This window comes from Micromesistius poutassou, assembly GCF_964030765.1.
Source record: "Micromesistius poutassou genome assembly, chromosome: 3".
NCBI lineage: Eukaryota > Metazoa > Chordata > Actinopteri > Gadiformes > Gadidae > Micromesistius > Micromesistius poutassou.
Genome location: NC_140273.1, coordinates 6,670,592 through 6,688,070, shown reverse-complemented (window position 1 = coordinate 6,688,070; position 17,479 = coordinate 6,670,592). Strand labels below are relative to the sequence as shown.

The 17,479-nt window shown below is 44.9% G+C and overlaps 2 protein-coding genes across 2 annotated transcripts; both read left to right on the top strand.

The window, feature by feature from the left end:
• Positions 1-2,092: 2,092 nt before the first annotated feature.
• exoc1l (exocyst complex component 1 like) lies at positions 2,093-3,313 on the top strand (the record flags this gene model as incomplete). Its single annotated transcript, XM_084465405.1, has 3 exons — positions 2,093-2,213; positions 2,521-2,705; positions 3,047-3,313. The coding sequence occupies 3 exons, from the start codon at positions 2,093-2,095 to the stop codon at positions 3,311-3,313; spliced, it is 573 nt and encodes a 190-aa protein (XP_084321531.1).
• An 875-nt stretch (positions 3,314-4,188) lies between these two features.
• On the top strand, positions 4,189-16,467 carry smc2 (structural maintenance of chromosomes 2). The gene is made up of 24 exons (XM_084466184.1): positions 4,189-4,446; positions 4,621-4,770; positions 4,883-5,005; positions 5,485-5,523; positions 5,719-5,829; positions 6,116-6,160; positions 6,370-6,603; positions 7,139-7,288; positions 7,577-7,810; positions 8,176-8,335; positions 8,527-8,644; positions 9,288-9,426; positions 9,647-9,766; positions 10,188-10,392; positions 10,987-11,122; positions 11,767-11,891; positions 12,169-12,362; positions 12,652-12,795; positions 12,962-13,036; positions 13,251-13,370; positions 13,800-14,000; positions 14,621-14,737; positions 15,120-15,428; positions 15,846-16,467. Exons 1-24 carry the CDS (start codon positions 4,279-4,281, stop codon positions 16,029-16,031), a joined length of 3,603 nt encoding a protein of 1,200 aa, XP_084322310.1. The 5' UTR covers positions 4,189-4,278; the 3' UTR covers positions 16,032-16,467.
• The last annotated feature ends 1,012 nt before the right edge of the window (positions 16,468-17,479 follow it).

Genomic DNA, 17,479 nt, shown 5'->3' with positions numbered 1-17,479 from the left:
AGAGGGTAACAAGAGAATAAATAACATTTGTAACTTTGTACAAGGGATTGTATGGGTGTTAGATACTTTTGTTTGAAAATTCAAAATTCCTGCTTCCATCATATTGTTTGTACTTAAGTGTATAAGTGTATTTAACTTTGTTGTTAGACAGAGTAATTGGTAACTTATTTTATTTGTGTAATTACACACAGCTAAAAACAAAAACAATAGAAATTGATGTAGCTTTGTTTATATCAAATCGATCTAAAATGAAACTCGGTAACAAAAGACTCAATAAATCAATGTGGATCGTGCCAAGAGCACGCCTACCCTGAGTGTGCCATTTTGAAAGCAGATTGTCTGAACTCCCGTCCTCTCCGTGAGCTATTTCATCAGATTTCTTTGCAATTTGATTCTCAATCACACAATGATCAAAGCCGTAACAATCCTTCATAGGCTAGAGCAATTAAAACAAATAGTTACTTCCATGTTGGAGGTAATCTTTAAATCAGCTTTAAATCATGGACAGTAGACAAATTGTACGATCAAAATATTTCCCAAAATTGTATCCAAGCAACAGTGGGTAGTGTTCTAGTGTTCTATGTTGAAACCATATGGGATATTTATTATCTATAAATATATCTTGACACACAAAACACAAAACGATTTACACTTAACACTTAATCAACTTCGATTAGCCTTTAAGATTTTCTTGCACGTTGTAAGGCCAGAGCGAGAACACTACACAGACAATTACGATATGGAGTTCATGTGTTATTCATGAGATTCAACACTTTTATGATCTTCTTGCTCTGTCCCTTCCTGCCTCTCTCCATCTTTCCATCTCAGATGTAGAAAGCCTTTCCAGAAAACACCCTCAAAAACCATTATCCACCACAACAGTCAATGCACTTAGCCGTGCTATAGCCAGACTCTGGTTTCACAAATGTGACAAATCTAATGGAGTGCTATAGTTCCCTCCCCGCCCCCCTCCCCCCACACACACACCAAGATGATCAACAAACATCTCACCCCCCATTCAATCCAGGTGAATTCTTTACATTGACATTTTTCACCAAAACAAATAAAGATAACCAACAAAAGAGACATAGTGATCGCATACAACTGTGTCTGAATAATACAACATGTTAAAGGCATGTGTATGTATGTTTTTGTGGTGCACTGTAACGGTAAAAAAGGCAATAAATAAACACGGCTACATACAGTATTTATAAATAAATAAATATATGTATACATATATTACTGTCTCCAGAAAGAGCCTCACCCCACTGGCACCTCTGCACAGAGATTGAATTACTGTTGGATAATGGAAACAGTGAAAGTGCTGTGGGACATCCTCTCTCCCCACAACAAACATTTAATCAGAGGGAAGCATTGGGCACCCGGCCACATGTGCTTGCGATCCTCTGTGTGTGTGTGTGTGTGTGTGTGTGTGTGTGTTTAAGAGCGTGCGTGCGTGTGCGCGCGTGTGTGTGTGTGTGTGTGTGTGTGTGTGTGTGTGTGTGTTTGTGTTGCAAGATTTCAGTGTGAAAACATTACCAGACATAAGTGATACTATCTACTTATTATTTTATCCAACTTCCACACTCAACATCTTCATCTGAAAAATAATCATCTCCCCATCATCATCGTCATCGTAATAATCATCATCAACATCATCCTCATCACTCATCATCATTATCATCAATGTTTCATATCACATACACGTGATTTCTTACTTTCTCCCCCCCTCCCCCTTTCTTTCCATCACACCCCCCCCAACACCAACACCACCCTCTGTACTTTCCTTCTCACCCTTGCCACTTGTTCTATTGGTACCTCTCTCTCTCACTACCTCTCTCTCTCTCTCTCTCTCTCTCTCTCTCTCTCTCTCTCTCTCTCTCTCTCTCTCGCGCTCTCTCCCTCTCTCTCCCTCTCTCTCTATTTCTCTCTCTAATCCTACTTCTATTTGTGGGGAGGTCTTCATTTTGTCATTGCTGGTGTGACTGTTCAGATGTGTCTTGTGTCCAATCCTTTCCAACTTGTGCAATCTTTTTTTCCATCACTTTGACACGTTCGATTTTTACCATCCCATCTCCCCTTCTCTCCCGAGATGTCGTCCCTTCTGAAGGAGGAATTGGAGAGAGTTTTATTTCGACCTGAGGGACAGAGACTGGTGGAGTTTATAGAGATAGAGGAGCCAGTGCCGGGAAGGCATTTCTTCTGTGTCGGAGGTAGGCTGACCCATTATCATGTTACATTTCTGAAGATAATTTATATAGTTTTAATATTATTACATGTCAGTGGTAATATGAAGACATTCATTTCCCAGATTTTGTTTTTGGGATTTCTTCTTACACAGATGTACTTCATTCTTTGTGGTTGTTTGGTTTCTCTGATATTGATTGAATTATTACAAAATATGATCAGTGCTGTTCTGGGTGAACTGTAGACCAATACTGCAGTATAGGTTGTGTTAAACAAACGTTGTGTGTTAAAAACCAAAATGGCTTTGCTATTTCTCCTCCCTTACTGTGACAGTTTCAAAGAAACTAGGCGTACAACTATGTGTAGTGGGTTGTAACAAGACCAGAGTCGCGAAACCAGTCAAAACTGGAACCAAGAGTTCCCATACTAAGCGGTCGTCCTTCCAGGACAGCTACAAGAAGACTGAGATCTGGGCCCTCCAAGACCTCAGTCTCATTGACGGACGGGACCCTGATGTCGTAAGTCACTGAAAGATGATATCACCTAGATGGTTTCACTGATGTCACCCATTACAAACCAACAGTCACACAATGCGTTTGAATACAAATGAATACAAATACAATTTTGAATACAAAATCATAAATAAAACACAATTAATATTAGACAATTATATCATACATACAGTATTGTGATGCTTTCATACAATGCAACTCCCAAATGTAAGTGCAACACGTCCTCAAAGAATAACCAAATAGTGCCAGATATATAGGAATTTAGAAAATAAATTAGGGTTTGAGTGTATTATTTCCGTGACTGTGCGTTACATAACAAAAGGCCCCTGTCTTTGATCTCTCTTCAGGATGATCCATGTTTCATATTGCATTTTGACAAGGTCCGCTCGGTGACTGCTATCAACTGCTCTGCCAAGTACGCTCTAGTCCGGGCCCTGGTGACCCTCAGTGACAAACACAGTAAAGTGGCTCTGAATGTACAGAACATGGATTGGGCTTACGTTAGGCCAACTTCCTTCTACTCCAACAGAGGAGATTGTGCCGTTCTCTCACAGATTTGCTTCTATGCATTAAATTTGGTCTGTCTGTCAATGTGTCCTGTCCCCCTGGAATAACCTCCCCGTGAGTGTAGCCTATTATGTACACTTATTATTATTATTATTTTATTTTTTTTCACTGTGAAACTACTAGGGTGTACTAGAGTGTGATGTAATTTCTTTGTGTGAAATGTGTGTTGGCATTGAGCACAACAAGAGTTAGCCATTGTGTAGATGTCACTTTGAAATATGGATTTATGAGCATGCATGCTTGGCCTCTGCAAAGAGCTGAAGGCCAATTATGCACCAATCAATACAACTGCTATTCATTTGTCTTATGGAGACATAACTGTCCATTCTAGTTACGGTCATCTCTAATGATGTTAAATGTGTCAAATAACGTGACCACTGCCAATGTATGACAGATGTATAACCTACTTACATTTGAAATCAACTGTGAATGTAAATTATCTCCGTGTATGTACTTTTGCTGTAAAACGATGTTAAAACGATGATAAATTCATAAAATGAACAATCATTTTCGTTTGCATTGCTTTATAAATACAGAAATCATTGATATATGTTAAGGGGAAAGGGTTAATGGTTAATGTGATACTTGTTGAGCAATGTACAAGAAAACCAACATTGGACCTCTCTTTATTAACCAGCAGGTGGCATTAAAGCGCATAAATGCATCCCATGCGTAATTAGTTCTCTTTAGAGATGCCTGTACGAAAACATCTGAATATATATATTTTAGGCTAACACGTATTTTTAGGGGGAGAACAAAGTCAGATTTTCAAGGATTTTAAAGTTAAAAAAAACTTGTATAAATACCTACCTTTAAGACATGAATTTATTTGAATGTTCAAACCATTCCGGCGAAAGCGGAAGTGGAAGAGGCATCATCCATGCCGCCAAAATTCAAGTTCTAACAGTAGTGGAGCATTTTTGTAAACACCGATCCACAGGCTAGTGGGTTGTATTCAAGTTTGTAATTATTTTGTTGCTACCTTTTGAATTTTGAAGCAGCCACTTTTAAGATGCATATTAAGTCTATTATTATTGATGGATTCAAATCCTACGCACAAAGGACAGAAATCAACGGATTTGATCCTCTGTTCAACGCAATCACAGGACTGAACGGCAGCGGCAAGTCCAATATTTTGGATTCAATATGCTTTCTTTTGGGCATTTCAAATCTCACTCAGGTTAGTCTATACGTTACATCAGAACCCGCAATGATGTTGCATGACTTGACTTTGTATTTAATAATGTACTAATATAACCTTGTGTCTATATACTTATACCCGTATTTTAACAGCAGTTTAACACGCATTGACAGCACAGTCTTCAATACATCTCCCCTTGTTTTTACTTTTAAGGTGCGAGCCTCAAACCTCCAGGACTTGGTCTACAAAAACGGACAGGCTGGAATAACGAAGGCCACGGTGTCCATTACATTTGACAACTCCAACAAAAGCCAGAGTCCTCTTGGATTTGAAACCCACGACGAGATCACGGTCACTAGACAGGTGGATAACTTGATCTTGATCTTTATCTTGGTCTTAAGTAACTGCGTGAACTAGACACCAACGTGCTCAATTCACAACCTAAACCTTAACACTATTGTTGTTCTTCCCAAAGGTGGTGATTGGAGGTAGGAACAAGTATCTCATTAATGGGGTCAACGCTAACAACACAAGGGTGCAGGATCTGTTCTGCTCCGTTGGTCTCAACGTCAACAACCCACATTTCCTCATCATGCAGGTCAGAATATTTTGGTGTTGTGTGGTTCGAGATTGGTGTGGGCCTGAAATGCTTTCCCATGGATTTACTGTCCATGTGTTTTTAATGACGCATAAGCTTGTCTTGTTTAACGATTGCTGGTCCATTCCTTGGCCAATATACATAGGCTGCCATTATGCTTTTGGCTGTAAGCAGCAGTAAAAATGAATTGCTACTGAAATTCCAAATTATTAATTATCAAAAGTACTGTGTATACACTCAGTGGCTTGCTTAAATATGCATTTGGCTCTGGATTAATGAAGTACATATAGAAAACTGTCAAATATGTTTGTGCACGAAATATTCTTATCACAAAATGTTAGATATGTCTGAATTTATTATTAAAAGCAATGTCAAATTAAAATTCATGTGATATATCTGTATATCAAAATAACGTTTCCTGTATTGAGTATTTAAAAGGAACTTCATTGATTATCACGCCTTTTTGAATATTCTTCCAGGGGAGGATCACTAAAGTGTTGAACATGAAGCCACCTGAGGTAAATCCATAAATCAAATCATGATTACTAACGACCTTAAGTGCATCTCATGGTGTATCATTGCACTAGGGACGATGCGCTTTGAAAGCCATTACATTTCGGCTTTCCAAAGCCTTTTCATGTAGCTCTCCTCCTCACCCTCTCTTGGGTCAAAGCCTTTTCATGTGGCTCTCCTCACCCCCTCTTGGTCTGCAGATCCTGGCCATGATCGAGGAGGCCGCCGGTACCAGGATGTACGAGTGTAAGAAGATCAGTGCCCAGAAGACCATCGAGAAGAAGGAGGCCAAGCTGAAGGAGATACAGACTGTACGTCAGACGCTTTATAATACAAATGACTCAACTCCTCTCCATTTTGTACGGTTAAAGAAATCTCTTTGATGCGGTCACGAGGAGACGGTGAAACACAGTGTGCCCTCAAAGACCTTTTTGGTTTCAGCAAGGCATTGATGTTTATTCAAATCAAATCCTTTAGGGCGATGCCTAAACATAGTGATTTTGTGCATCCCCTTTTTTATTTTACTGCTTGCATTGTAGAAAAGGCAGAAAATCCCTCACCCTTTCTAACATTTTGATCTGATATTCTTCCTTTTAGATTCTGGAAGAAGAAATCACACCAACCATGGAGAAGCTTAAAGAGGTAAGATAAGATATATTACTATTGCTTGTATGTCAGTGGTCATCGGTCTTATCAACATGATCGACACCAAGATCAATGCTTTTCTGTTTCTGCCACTACTTTAAGATCTTTGTTCATCACATCTATTTTCTTATATTAGTGTAGTTTTCCTCCCACCCGGTCCCTCGTATCTTAATCGGTGCCTACATCTCCCTCCCCTTCGTCCGCAGGAGCGCTCGTCCTACCTGGAGTACCAGAAGCTGATGCGTGAGATCCAGCACCTCACACGCCTCTACGTGGCCTGGCTGTTTGTGTGCGCCGAGGAGACCAAGGTGAAGTCGGCGGAGGGCCTGCAGGTCATGCAGGACAACATCAGCCAGATGCAGGGCACCATGGAGGAGAACGGGCGCACGGTCCAGGAGCTCTCCACGCAGATCCACGAGCTGCAGAAGACCAGGGACAAGGTGGGCGTTTTGATGGAGAGCAAGGCATCGTTGACTGAGAAACATTGGTTCAGAATTAAGATGCTTTTTGTCTTACCGGGCTCGCTCAGTGGACTTTCCTCGTTTGAATGTGTTGTATTGTTGTCTCTGTGTAAGGTACGTTTGAGATTTGTTTTTAAAATAATTCTAAATGGAAGCAGAATCAGAAGGTAGAGAGTATTTGGGTTAGGGTTTACGGTTTGTGAAGTCACATTCATTTTATTTACACAGCCCATAATCCCAGGTAGTCTCAAAGGGATTCACAGGCTACAATTAATGACACACCCTCACTTATAGCCCCCCAATAGCAAGGGAAAGCTCCCTTAATTAGGAAGTAAAAACCCTTAAGAAGGAACACAGAGTGGGGGGTCCCTCCTTCCTGGGGCGGTAAGGAGTGGAACAGCTGCCATTATGGACAGACATGGGCATTCTACGTCTACACGCGTGTCCGAGATGGAGCAACTCTGCTCCACCACAGCGACTCACTGTGCCCCCGTCTCCCCCGGCCGCTCCCCAGGAGGTGGGCAACGTGCTGAAGGAGCTGGAGGACGCCGTGTCCGACGTTCAGCGCGTAGACGCCAAGGCCCAGAGTGCCCTGGACCTCAAGAAGCAGAACCTCAACGACGAGAGCAAGAAGAGGAGGGAGCTGGTCAAGAGCATGGAGGAGGTACACGGGACCGCTTTGCATTGGTTCTTTCCCAGGATGGCTGGATAGATAGAGAAGTACTCCCAGAGGGGAGATTTGATTGTACCTGCAGCAAGCAATAAAGCAAATTAGTGTAGCATTTTTTTATTGTATTTATCTTACAATATTATATCTATAATAGTATTTGTTTCACATTTTAAACAACAGTTAATGCAGTTTTATTTTCAATGTTTATTATTATTTTTTTTCTCTCTCCTGGATATCGTATTGTGTTTTTGAAGCCCTCTCTCCACCTCGTGACCTCCTCAGGACAAGAAGATGGTGGTGGTGAAGGAGAAGGAGGTGGCCAAGCTGCAGGAGAAGCTGCAGGCGCTGCAGGCGGAGGGCCAGGAGAACGGCGCCGCCCTGGAGGCGGCAGAGCAGCACTTCAGGGCCGTGTCGGCCGGCCTCTCCTCCAACGAGGACGGGGAGGAGGCCACGCTGGCCGGCCAGATGATGACCTGCAAGAACGACATGAGCAAGGCCGACACGGAGGCCAAGCAGGTGGGGGGGGGGGGGGAACCGCAGCCCCTTGCATGGATGGATGGTTGGGTGGATGTGGGTTGACGGATGGACGGATGGACGGGGGGTGGCTGGATGGATGGGGGGGTGGGGGTTGGGTGGATGATGGGGGGGTGGCTGGTTGGAACGGGGGGGTGGGTGGATGGGGGGGATGAATCCCTGGATGGGTGGAGGGCTATTGAAATTCCAATCTGTTAGTATTATTACTTAATTAAATGAGGTTAAATAGTTTTATCTGCAGAGTACTTTATTGATCTGATTAGTAAAATGACGATGTTCTATCTTATTGCTTTCTTTAACCATCCCTCTCCTGGTTCCCCCGCTCCCGTCTGGCCTCCCCCCTCCAGGCCCAGATGACCCTGAAGCACGCCCAGGCGGAGCTGAAGACCAAGCAGGCGGAGGTGAAGAAGATGGATGGCGGCTACAAGAAGGACCAGGACACCTTGCAGGCACTGCAGGCTAGCAAGGGGAAGCTGCAGGCGGAGCTCTCCAAGCTGAACTATGAAGGTGTGTGTGTGAGTGAGTGTGTGTGTGTGTGTGTGTATATGGGCATGCATGTGCCCTTATGATCACGGTGGGTGGACTAGGTTGGATTAATCTAGTCTATTAAAGTCACACATGAATCATGGCACACAGCTCAAATGTTTCTATGATTATGGACTACACAAGGGCAGATATACATTGTGTCTGCGTTTCAGACGGCAAGGAGGAGACACTTCTGGACAGCAGACGCCAGCTCTCCAGGGAGGTGAGCGGGCTGAAGGAGACCTACGAGAGACTCATCTCCCGCTTCCCCAACCTGCGCTTCGACTACAAGTAAGACCCTATCCCCCGAACCTCCCCGTCCCTCCCCCTGCTCGGTCCCGCCGTCTTTATGTCAACCAATCGAGAGGCATTTCACAGAGGCCTCATCATACTTACAATCAGTTATCTCTAATAAATCATAAGTTATTCAAATTCTCTGGTAGAATGATCTTTTTAAATGGCACCAAATGTTAAAGCGGAGGGCTGGGACAGCGGCAAACAAAAGGTTATGTTATAAACATATAAAAAACAATAACAACATAATGGTTCAACTTAATACCGGTTTTGAGCATGTTGTTTATAAAGTAAACACCCTTGTGATAATGACTTGGTTTGACGTCAAAATGTGGGAGATTGAGCCCCTCCCAGTTAGTTCTGTCTGCTTTAACTGGTTGGACGGCTGAGCGACGTGAACTAGCGTAGCTCGGCTGGCTGACGATAGAAAGATTCTTGTAAACAGAGCGTGTGGGCTGACCAGCACTTTTTATTTGTAGAACATACCAGCTATAGGATGTGATTTATTATCAAATTATTTAACATTGAAATCTCAAAATGATCAGCAAGCAAAAAAGGTGCGTCATGCTTTGGCTCCTACGTTGTGCGCTGTGAGGCGTGTTGCTAAGCCAACCCTGGGCTGTGGCATGTTGTCCCCTAGGGACCCGGAGCGGGGCTGGGACCGCAGCAAGGTGCGGGGGCTGCTGGCCAACCTGATCACCGTGAAGGACGTGGCGTACGCCACCGGCCTGGAGGTGGTCGCCGGCGGGAGGCTCTACAACATTGTGGTCGACACAGAGGTGTGTGTTTGTGTGTGAGATCAAGATTGTCACAGTTATTTATCTTACTTATCTCACTCTACCTCAGCAGTACTTGGGCAGAGCCTGAAGTAAAGGTGCCTGCGTGTACTTTACCAACATTTTGCATACATTCTACGCTGCTATAATGTCTTGAAAATGGCACTGAAATGCGCGCAAGGCTCATAATGAGTGCGGCTCTGTCTGTTGGTGTGTCCACCAGGTGACGGGTAAGAAGCTTCTGGAGAAGGGCGAGCTGAAGCGTCGCTACACCATCATCCCACTGAACAAGATCTCAGCCAAGACACTCAACCAGGGCGTGGTCAACGCCGCCAAGAGCCTGGTGAGAGGAGCCCGTTCACCACCACGCCCAGACAGCGGAGCACCACGGGGCTTCTAATCAGCCAATGGGCAGGCTTCTAATCAGCCAATGGGCGGGCTTCTAATCAGCCAATGGGCGGGCTTCTAATCAGCCAATGGGCGGGCTTTTAAGCAGCCAATGGGCAGGCTTCTAATCAGCCAATGGGCGGGCTTTTAATCAGCTAATGGGCGAGTTTTAAATCAGCCAATGGGTGGGTTTTTAATCAGTCAATGGGTCGATTTTGTGAATGCGTTATTCATTGTCAGTATTTCCTTCTGGGAAGCGGGTTGCGGCTTAAAACACCTTATTATCTCTCTTACGTGCATTATCATTATTTCTCATTGCTAATTGGTCCATTTCCCATGCATGGTCTCCTCCCGTTCATTGGTCGGTCGGGTGTCAGGTGGGCGCGGACAACGTGCACACGGCCCTGTCCCTGGTGGGCTACGAGGAGGACCTGCGCAGGGCCATGGAGTACGTGTTCGGCTCCACACTGGTGTGCGACACCCTGGACAACGCCAAGAAGGTGGCCTTCGACCAGCGGGTCAAGACCAAGACCGTGACCTTGGGGGGAGACATCTTCGACCCCCAGGGGACGCTGAGCGGCGGTGAGAGAGGGAGAAGGAGGGTGAGGGAAGGGGAGGGCCGTGTGGGAGCAGTTAAGAGTCATGCGACTGATTGGTTTTTGTAGTCGATTCGTTTAGCGATTTCATTTTTCCCCCCACCGATTAGTCTTTAAAATGTCATTAGATAATAGCAAATCCCATCACGTTACCGGAGGCCAAAGGGATTTCTGTTGTTTGCTTTCTCTATCTGACAGGCTGCCAAGTTAAAGTAAAGGATTCCTTTTCAATGATCGATGAACTAAATATATATTAACTAATATATATATATACTAAATATATATATATATATATTCTAAAGCACTAAGCAGAAAAAGGTTGGGATTCGTACTTCATAAATGACTACGGATTAATAGATTATAAAATTTCTAGATTTGATATATTTTCAGTCAGTCAACTGTTTGACTCATCGTTGCAGCCCTGTTGTCACTCATGAGGTCCTGGTGTTTTTAAACTTCAGCGGGTTGAGGAGATGGAGGGAGAGAGATAATAATCCCAATACAGCGCTGTGGTGGCGATGGTTCTCCCAGCTGAATGCATCAGCCTGATGGTTCCCCTCCCCTCCTCTCCTCCCTCCAGGCGCCCGCTCCCAGTCCGCCTCGGTGCTGTCCAGTCTGCAGGAGGTGCGGGAGGTGGGGGATCAGCTCGGCCAGAAGGAGGCGCAGCTTCACGACGTGGAGCGCCAGCTAGCGACCCTCAAGGCCACCGCTGAGAAGTACGCACGCGTTACCTTCATCCATTCATTCATTCATTCATTCATTCATTCATTCATGACACCATCTCTCTGGGTTTCAGAGTGAGGACAATAGTACCGACTCCCCCCATGGAGTGGATGTGTGTGAGGGCTACTTTTCCTGTCAAAAGAACAGGAACTTAAACTGTAGTAGCGTAACTGACCGCCAGGGGGGTTTGAAACCTCCATGTTCCCAGAGAATACAAGCTATCTGAAATCTTATAGAGCCCCTACAACAAGTAACAAACAACTTATAATAAGGACAAACAATGAGAAAGACGGAGATGAAGTTGTCATCCTGTTACAGCTGTAGTGCTTTCCTATTCCTTTTCGTTATGTACATTCATACTTTTTTCAATACGTGTAAATGGTCATACTATAGTCGTTTTTAATCTCGTTCAGCAGTCGTTCTTTTTTTTCATTGCTGTAAGTCCATTTCCTGTGAGTACATTGTAAGAGCAGGACCCAGAGTCAGATTGCTTGTGTGTTTACACATGCTTGACCCATAAGGCTGATTCTGATATGCACTGTTAGAAACTGCATGACATGTTTTCGTGCCGTGGGAGGAGCCGTTCAGAGGAGGTCAGACGTGGGCAACGTGAACCAGCCCGTCCTCCGCCCTGCAGGTTCCGTCAGCTGAAGCAGCAGGTGGAGCTGAAGCAGGAGGAGGAGCAGATCCTGCAGGCCAAGCTGCAGCAGAGCTCCTTCCACCAGCAGCAGGAGGAGCTGGAGAGGCTGCGCAAGGCCATCGGTGAGCACGCACACGTGAACGCACACACACACACACACCCCCACACACGTGAATGCACACACACACACGTAGACGAGTTTAGTGAGTAGTACGAGAGTACATGAATACAAAAGAGTAATCGGTGTTCATATTGATCTAACTCGGCATTCAGGAAAATGTGGAAAAAAAACATTGTTTGATTTGTAGGTAAGACGATCTGAATAGACAGATAGACAGCAGCACTACACAGACACAGTCATCTGTAAATGATGAACATTGTGTGTGTGTGTGCGTGCAGAGGAGAGCGAGGAGACCCTGCGCAGCACCAAGGAGGTGCAGCAGCGGGCGGGGGAGAAGTACAAGGTCCTGGAGAACAAGATGAAGAACGCCGAGGCGGAGCGTGAGATGGAGCTCCAGACGGCGCAGAAAAAGCTCACCGCCGCCAAGTCCAAGGCCGACGCCTTCAACAAGAAGCTCAAGGAGAAGCAGCAGGTACACTACACACACTTATACACACACACACTTAGACATACTTAAACATACTCATACACTGATCAATGCATAAAAGGAGTTGGTACTTATTTTATTAATTATTATTATTTTTTTATAAATCTGGGCTCACATTGCTAAACTTTACTAAGTAATGGAGCTGTGTGTGTGTGTGTGTGTGTGTGTGTGTGTGTGTGTGTGTGTGTGTGTGTGTGTGTGTGTGTGTGTGTGTGTGTGTGTGTGTGTGTGTGTGTGTGTGTGTGTGTGTGTGTGTGTGTGTGTGTGTGCGCAGGAGTTCGAGGCGGTGAGCCTGGAGCTGGAGGAGCTCCGCAGGGAGCAGGCGGGCTACCAGCAGCAGATCCAGGGTGTGGACGAGGCCACAAAGGCCATCCAGGAGCTCATCGACAGCATGGCCTCCACCGTGGCCCAGAACAAGGTAGCTCAGCGTTACGTTGTAGGGGGGGGTGGTGGACACCATAGAGCCTACACGGTCCGGTCGGGGTGGACACCGTGGTGATAGACATGGTGGGGCGGACACTATAGGGTGGACAGGCCGGGTCCCGTCCTCATGCTGGCCCCTCCCTCTGTGTCGCTGTGTGCAGGAGGCGGTGCGGAGTGCTCAGGAGAAGCTCAGCAGACAGAAGGAGATCATCATGGCCCAGGACCAGGACATCAAGGTAACAGCATCCTTTAAAGCTTTCTGTGTTCCTATCCATCCATCTATGAGAGGGAAGTAGCGGGCTTAAGTCTCTGATGAAAACATATGTTATGGTCAATTCGGTGGCCATCCCTTTCCATGTTTGAATGTTTTTTTATCAAGCAGACGCCTGTTCTCCTTACTCTTGGTGCTCTCTGGATCTTATTGGTGTTTTTTAAACGTCAATCATCCAGGAGAAGACCGTGGCGGCCAATAAGATTCGGGAGCAGACCAACGAGGCCCAGCTGAAGATCAAGGAGCTGGAGCACAACATCAACAAGCACAAGAAGGAGAGCCAGGACGCTGCCGCTAAGGTACGCAGTACACACCTCACTGTATCCCCACTTTTCAATCTATCTTTAACAATCGATTCAAGTTTTTCCTCTGTATCACACACACACACTCTCTCACTCACTCACTCACTCACTCTGTGTGTGTGTGTTGGTGTTATATCCTCTTTGAAATGCACTAAAATAGACTGCAGCAATTTTGACTTTATTTAAAAAAAAAACATTTTTTTACAAATAAGATACAGATTTGAAAGTTGGTTGTAGTATTTATAGGATATCCGTCATATTATTCTGCTCTGCCTGTAAAATATCAGATGGCAACAACATCATTTTTTTACATAGTGGTAGACTAGACTGGTTGTGAGCTAATTCTTCTAGGCATGCAATGTTCTATATTTTCTTCTCTCACATCGTGGGTTTTGTGTCCCCCCCTCACCCTCCCTCTCCCACCAGGTGTCCCGCATGCTGGAGGAGCACGACTGGATCGCCCTCGAGCGCAGGCAGTTCGGCCAGCCCAACACGGCCTACGACTTCCAGACCAACAGCCCCAAGGAGGCCGGCCAGAGGCTCAAGAAGCTGGAGGAGACCACCGCCCGGCTGGAGAGGAACGTCAACAAGAGGGCCATGAACATGTTGAACGAGGCCGAGGAGCGGGTGAGAGACCCAGGCAGTGGACAGAGAGAGAGAGAGAGGGGGGGGGGGAGAGGCATTCCTTTAGGATTAACTATTTAGTCATTTTGGATCCTTAAAGGGATTAAATTACAATTTGGAATTGATTGTAGATACGATGACCAAGGAAAGTAGAGGGATGTTTGAGTGTTGACTTCAGTGGTTTTTAACAGTCTGTGATCCGGGATTTGCTTTACTGGTATGAAATGATGACACCGAGACGGCAGTTTTATTAATGCTATGATGCCTTAAAACTTCCCCAAGTCAAAGCTCAAGCTGACTGGATGTTATCTGAGATTATCATGTACAGGAGCAATACAGTTTCACTCCTGCTGTCACTTGAAGTCAGGCCTTGCCAAATATGTAATATGTATGAATGATATAAGGATTTCAAAAGAGCATTAGCACAAAGTTTATGCCAAGACAACAGAAATCTTTTTTTAACATCTGGAAAAAATACCAGAGAAATATTCCTGGTATCTCAGTCCTAGTATTGTTGTGCCATTCCACTTGCGAGAAGTCTTAAAATATTTGAGCAATCAGACGCCTTGCCTGCACTGAACGAGGAGACTTCCTTCATCTCCATCTTCTTCTCCTTCCTTTAGTACAACGACCTGATGAAGAAGAAGAGGATTGTGGAGAACGACAAGTCCAAGATCCTGCAGACCATCGAGGAGTTGGACCAGAAGAAGAATGAAGCTCTCAACGTGGCCTGGCAGAAGGTCAGCCCACCCCCCTACTCACTGTGCTCCATCCATCCCCATTAGAACCAGCAGCTCGGAGAGAGGGCCCAATGCAACACAATTTCTACCCGGTCCAGACCTGGGTTCATTATGAAGCCCTTGTTGATCTCCGTTCAGTAGACTGCAAATGCAACAGATTGGTTCACTGTTTCTGCTCACCTTGGGTAAAAGATGTCACTACATTGTGGTTTGTATTGAATTGCTCTTCGCCTAAATGTACACGTGTGATGTTGTTTAATGGCATGAGGCGGCCCCTGTCCCACCCAGCAGAGGGTCCATAGTTAATCTGAGTCCTGCCCCAGGATGTCTTGGGGACCCCCAGCAGAGCGGCCCATGGTTAATCTGAGTCCTCTTCCTCCAGGTGAACAAGGACTTTGGCTCCATCTTCTCCACCCTGTTGCCGGGGTCCGACGCCCGTCTCGCCCCCCCCCAGGGATGCGGGGTCCTGGACGGCCTGGAGTTCAAGGTGGCCCTGGGCAACACCTGGAAGGAGAACCTCACGGAGCTCAGCGGAGGTCAAAGGTCTCTGGTGGCCCTGTCTCTGATCCTGGCCATGCTGCTGTTCAAACCGGCGCCCATCTACATCCTGGACGAGGTGGACGCCGCCCTGGACCTGTCTCACACGCAGAACATCGGCCAGATGCTGCGCACACACTTCAGGCACTCCCAGGTACGTTTGACTAGACTCTCACTCACTCCTCGTGAGGGCTCTTTGACCTAAAGGTGCACAAGTCTTAAAGTGAGACTCGCACAAATGAACGGAGGGCCACACAAAGACATGTGTTAAGTGTGGATCTGCTTTTTGCTCATCACCGTCTTCATAGTCACAAATCAGACTTTAGATTCATATATAAAGTTTAGTCTGATGGCAGGTGACCTCAAATCTGGGCAGGCTGGGATTTTTACCTTATTTTGCTTTGACCAATCATGTCGGAGATCTGTTGGTGTGTAATTGGTGAACACAAACTGCTACAAATGAATTGAGGCAATTGATAATGACTACTTCCATAGAAGACTACCGCCTGATTTAATTAGTGTTTCACTGTAAATGTTTAACACCCATCGGTCATGGTACCCCTCTCTCCAGTTTGTGGTGGTGTCGCTGAAGGACGGCATGTTCACCAACGCCAACGTGCTGTTCAAGACCAAGTTCGTGGACGGCATGTCCATGGTGTCGCGCACAGCCCTCAGCCAGAGCGACGTCAACCTGCCGCAGAAGGGCCACGATAAGCCCCGCCCCAAGGACAAGAGGGCCAGGCAGCTGATTGGGTAGCCGGCTAATGCGCCGCATAACGCGACCCCAAAAGGCGGCTAGCCCAGCTTTTGGATCGCTTTGTAGAATTGTGTATACCTCGCTCCACTCTCCAGTGGCCTTGTTTATTTTTATTCGCGTCTTCACCCGGCTTTGTCTTTTTAAGAGTTTTGCCCGAAGGCTGAAAAGCTGAACGTTTCTGCTTGAATTTTATGATTTGTCTTTTTTATGTGTGTTATTGGGGATGTGTAAACTTTTTAGTGAAGTGTGATTTACACAGCGGCCTATTCGGTTTTTACTCTTTTCTTCCCAGTGTAAATGACTAAATGGGTAATAATTTTTCTAGTCTTGTCCACTTTGTGCTTTTTCGACTTTAAGGCATACATTTGTAATCAATCTAGTACTTTTTTTTGTAGTGCTTTTTCAGTTCATGGAATAAAATATCTTATGTATACAGTTTCATTGTTATTATTGTCATTATTTTTATTTCTAACTGAATTGGGGGTGGGGAACATTAGAATTAGGAGAAGGAAAATCTGAAAGTTAATACACAGACAGCTGAACAGCGCCACCTTGCGGCTGAAATATGCATTCAATTAAAACATGCTGTGCCAGTAAGTGAGAAGAGCATCTCCGGTGAAAAGCGGATTGCTTGCCAGTTTTAGTTGAGGCTAGCAATACATCTTTCATTCAAAATTGCGTTGCGGGAGGTATTAATACGAATGAAAAGTGAGGTAGAAATTATTTTAATATTTTGAGATGTTTTGCTTGCAACAGGTACGAAAATACTTTGCATTTTCTCCCGAAAAACATTTTGCATGTAGATCATTTAGCAGATGATAACTAGTTCCACATTTTCAACATTCAACCAAATGGGAATTCATATCATGTCTGACGCAAATTTCAGGTAAATCTTCATGCTTCATGACACATTCAGAGGAACTCATTATCCTAGATATGCCTTCCCTGAATCCCTTATCTAATATGAGCCCTGGGCGTGCATATTGTTACCACGGCCTAGACACGCATGTTGTTACCCCAGCCTACACATGCATGTTGTAACCCCAGCCTATGTGCATGTTGTAACCCAAGCCTACACATGTATGTTGTGACCCCAGCCTAAACACGCATGTTGCAACCACAGCCTATACATGATTATAGTGCTACTGTAGGAGTAGGCTACGGTCTCATCAACAACAATATACGAAATTATCAGTAAGACACTTAGACTAATTGTGTATGTGAGCACAGCTTTTTTAATTAGTCATGAGTATGAGCAAATATAAAATAAAAGGTCAATATCATTTTTAATTCAACACAGTATGAATTGTTATGTATGAAATATTTTGTTATTTAGTCCTTTATATATCTATTTGTTTTATTATTTTAAGTTATTTAAGAGCTATGAAGAGGTAGTGTGTTATCTACTGAGTTATAGAGTTATCACAGTACTATTTGATGCTAATGAA

Coding starts and splice junctions, on each gene's coding strand:
- smc2 (XM_084466184.1), top strand. CDS start 4,279: ATGCATATTAAGTCTATTATTATTGATGGATTCAAATCCTACGCACAA. Junction 6,161..6,369: donor CCATGGAGAAGCTTAAAGAG/GTAAGATAAGAT, acceptor CTTCGTCCGCAG/GAGCGCTCGTCCTACCTGGA. Junction 11,892..12,168: donor GAGGCTGCGCAAGGCCATCG/GTGAGCACGCAC, acceptor GTGTGCGTGCAG/AGGAGAGCGAGGAGACCCTG.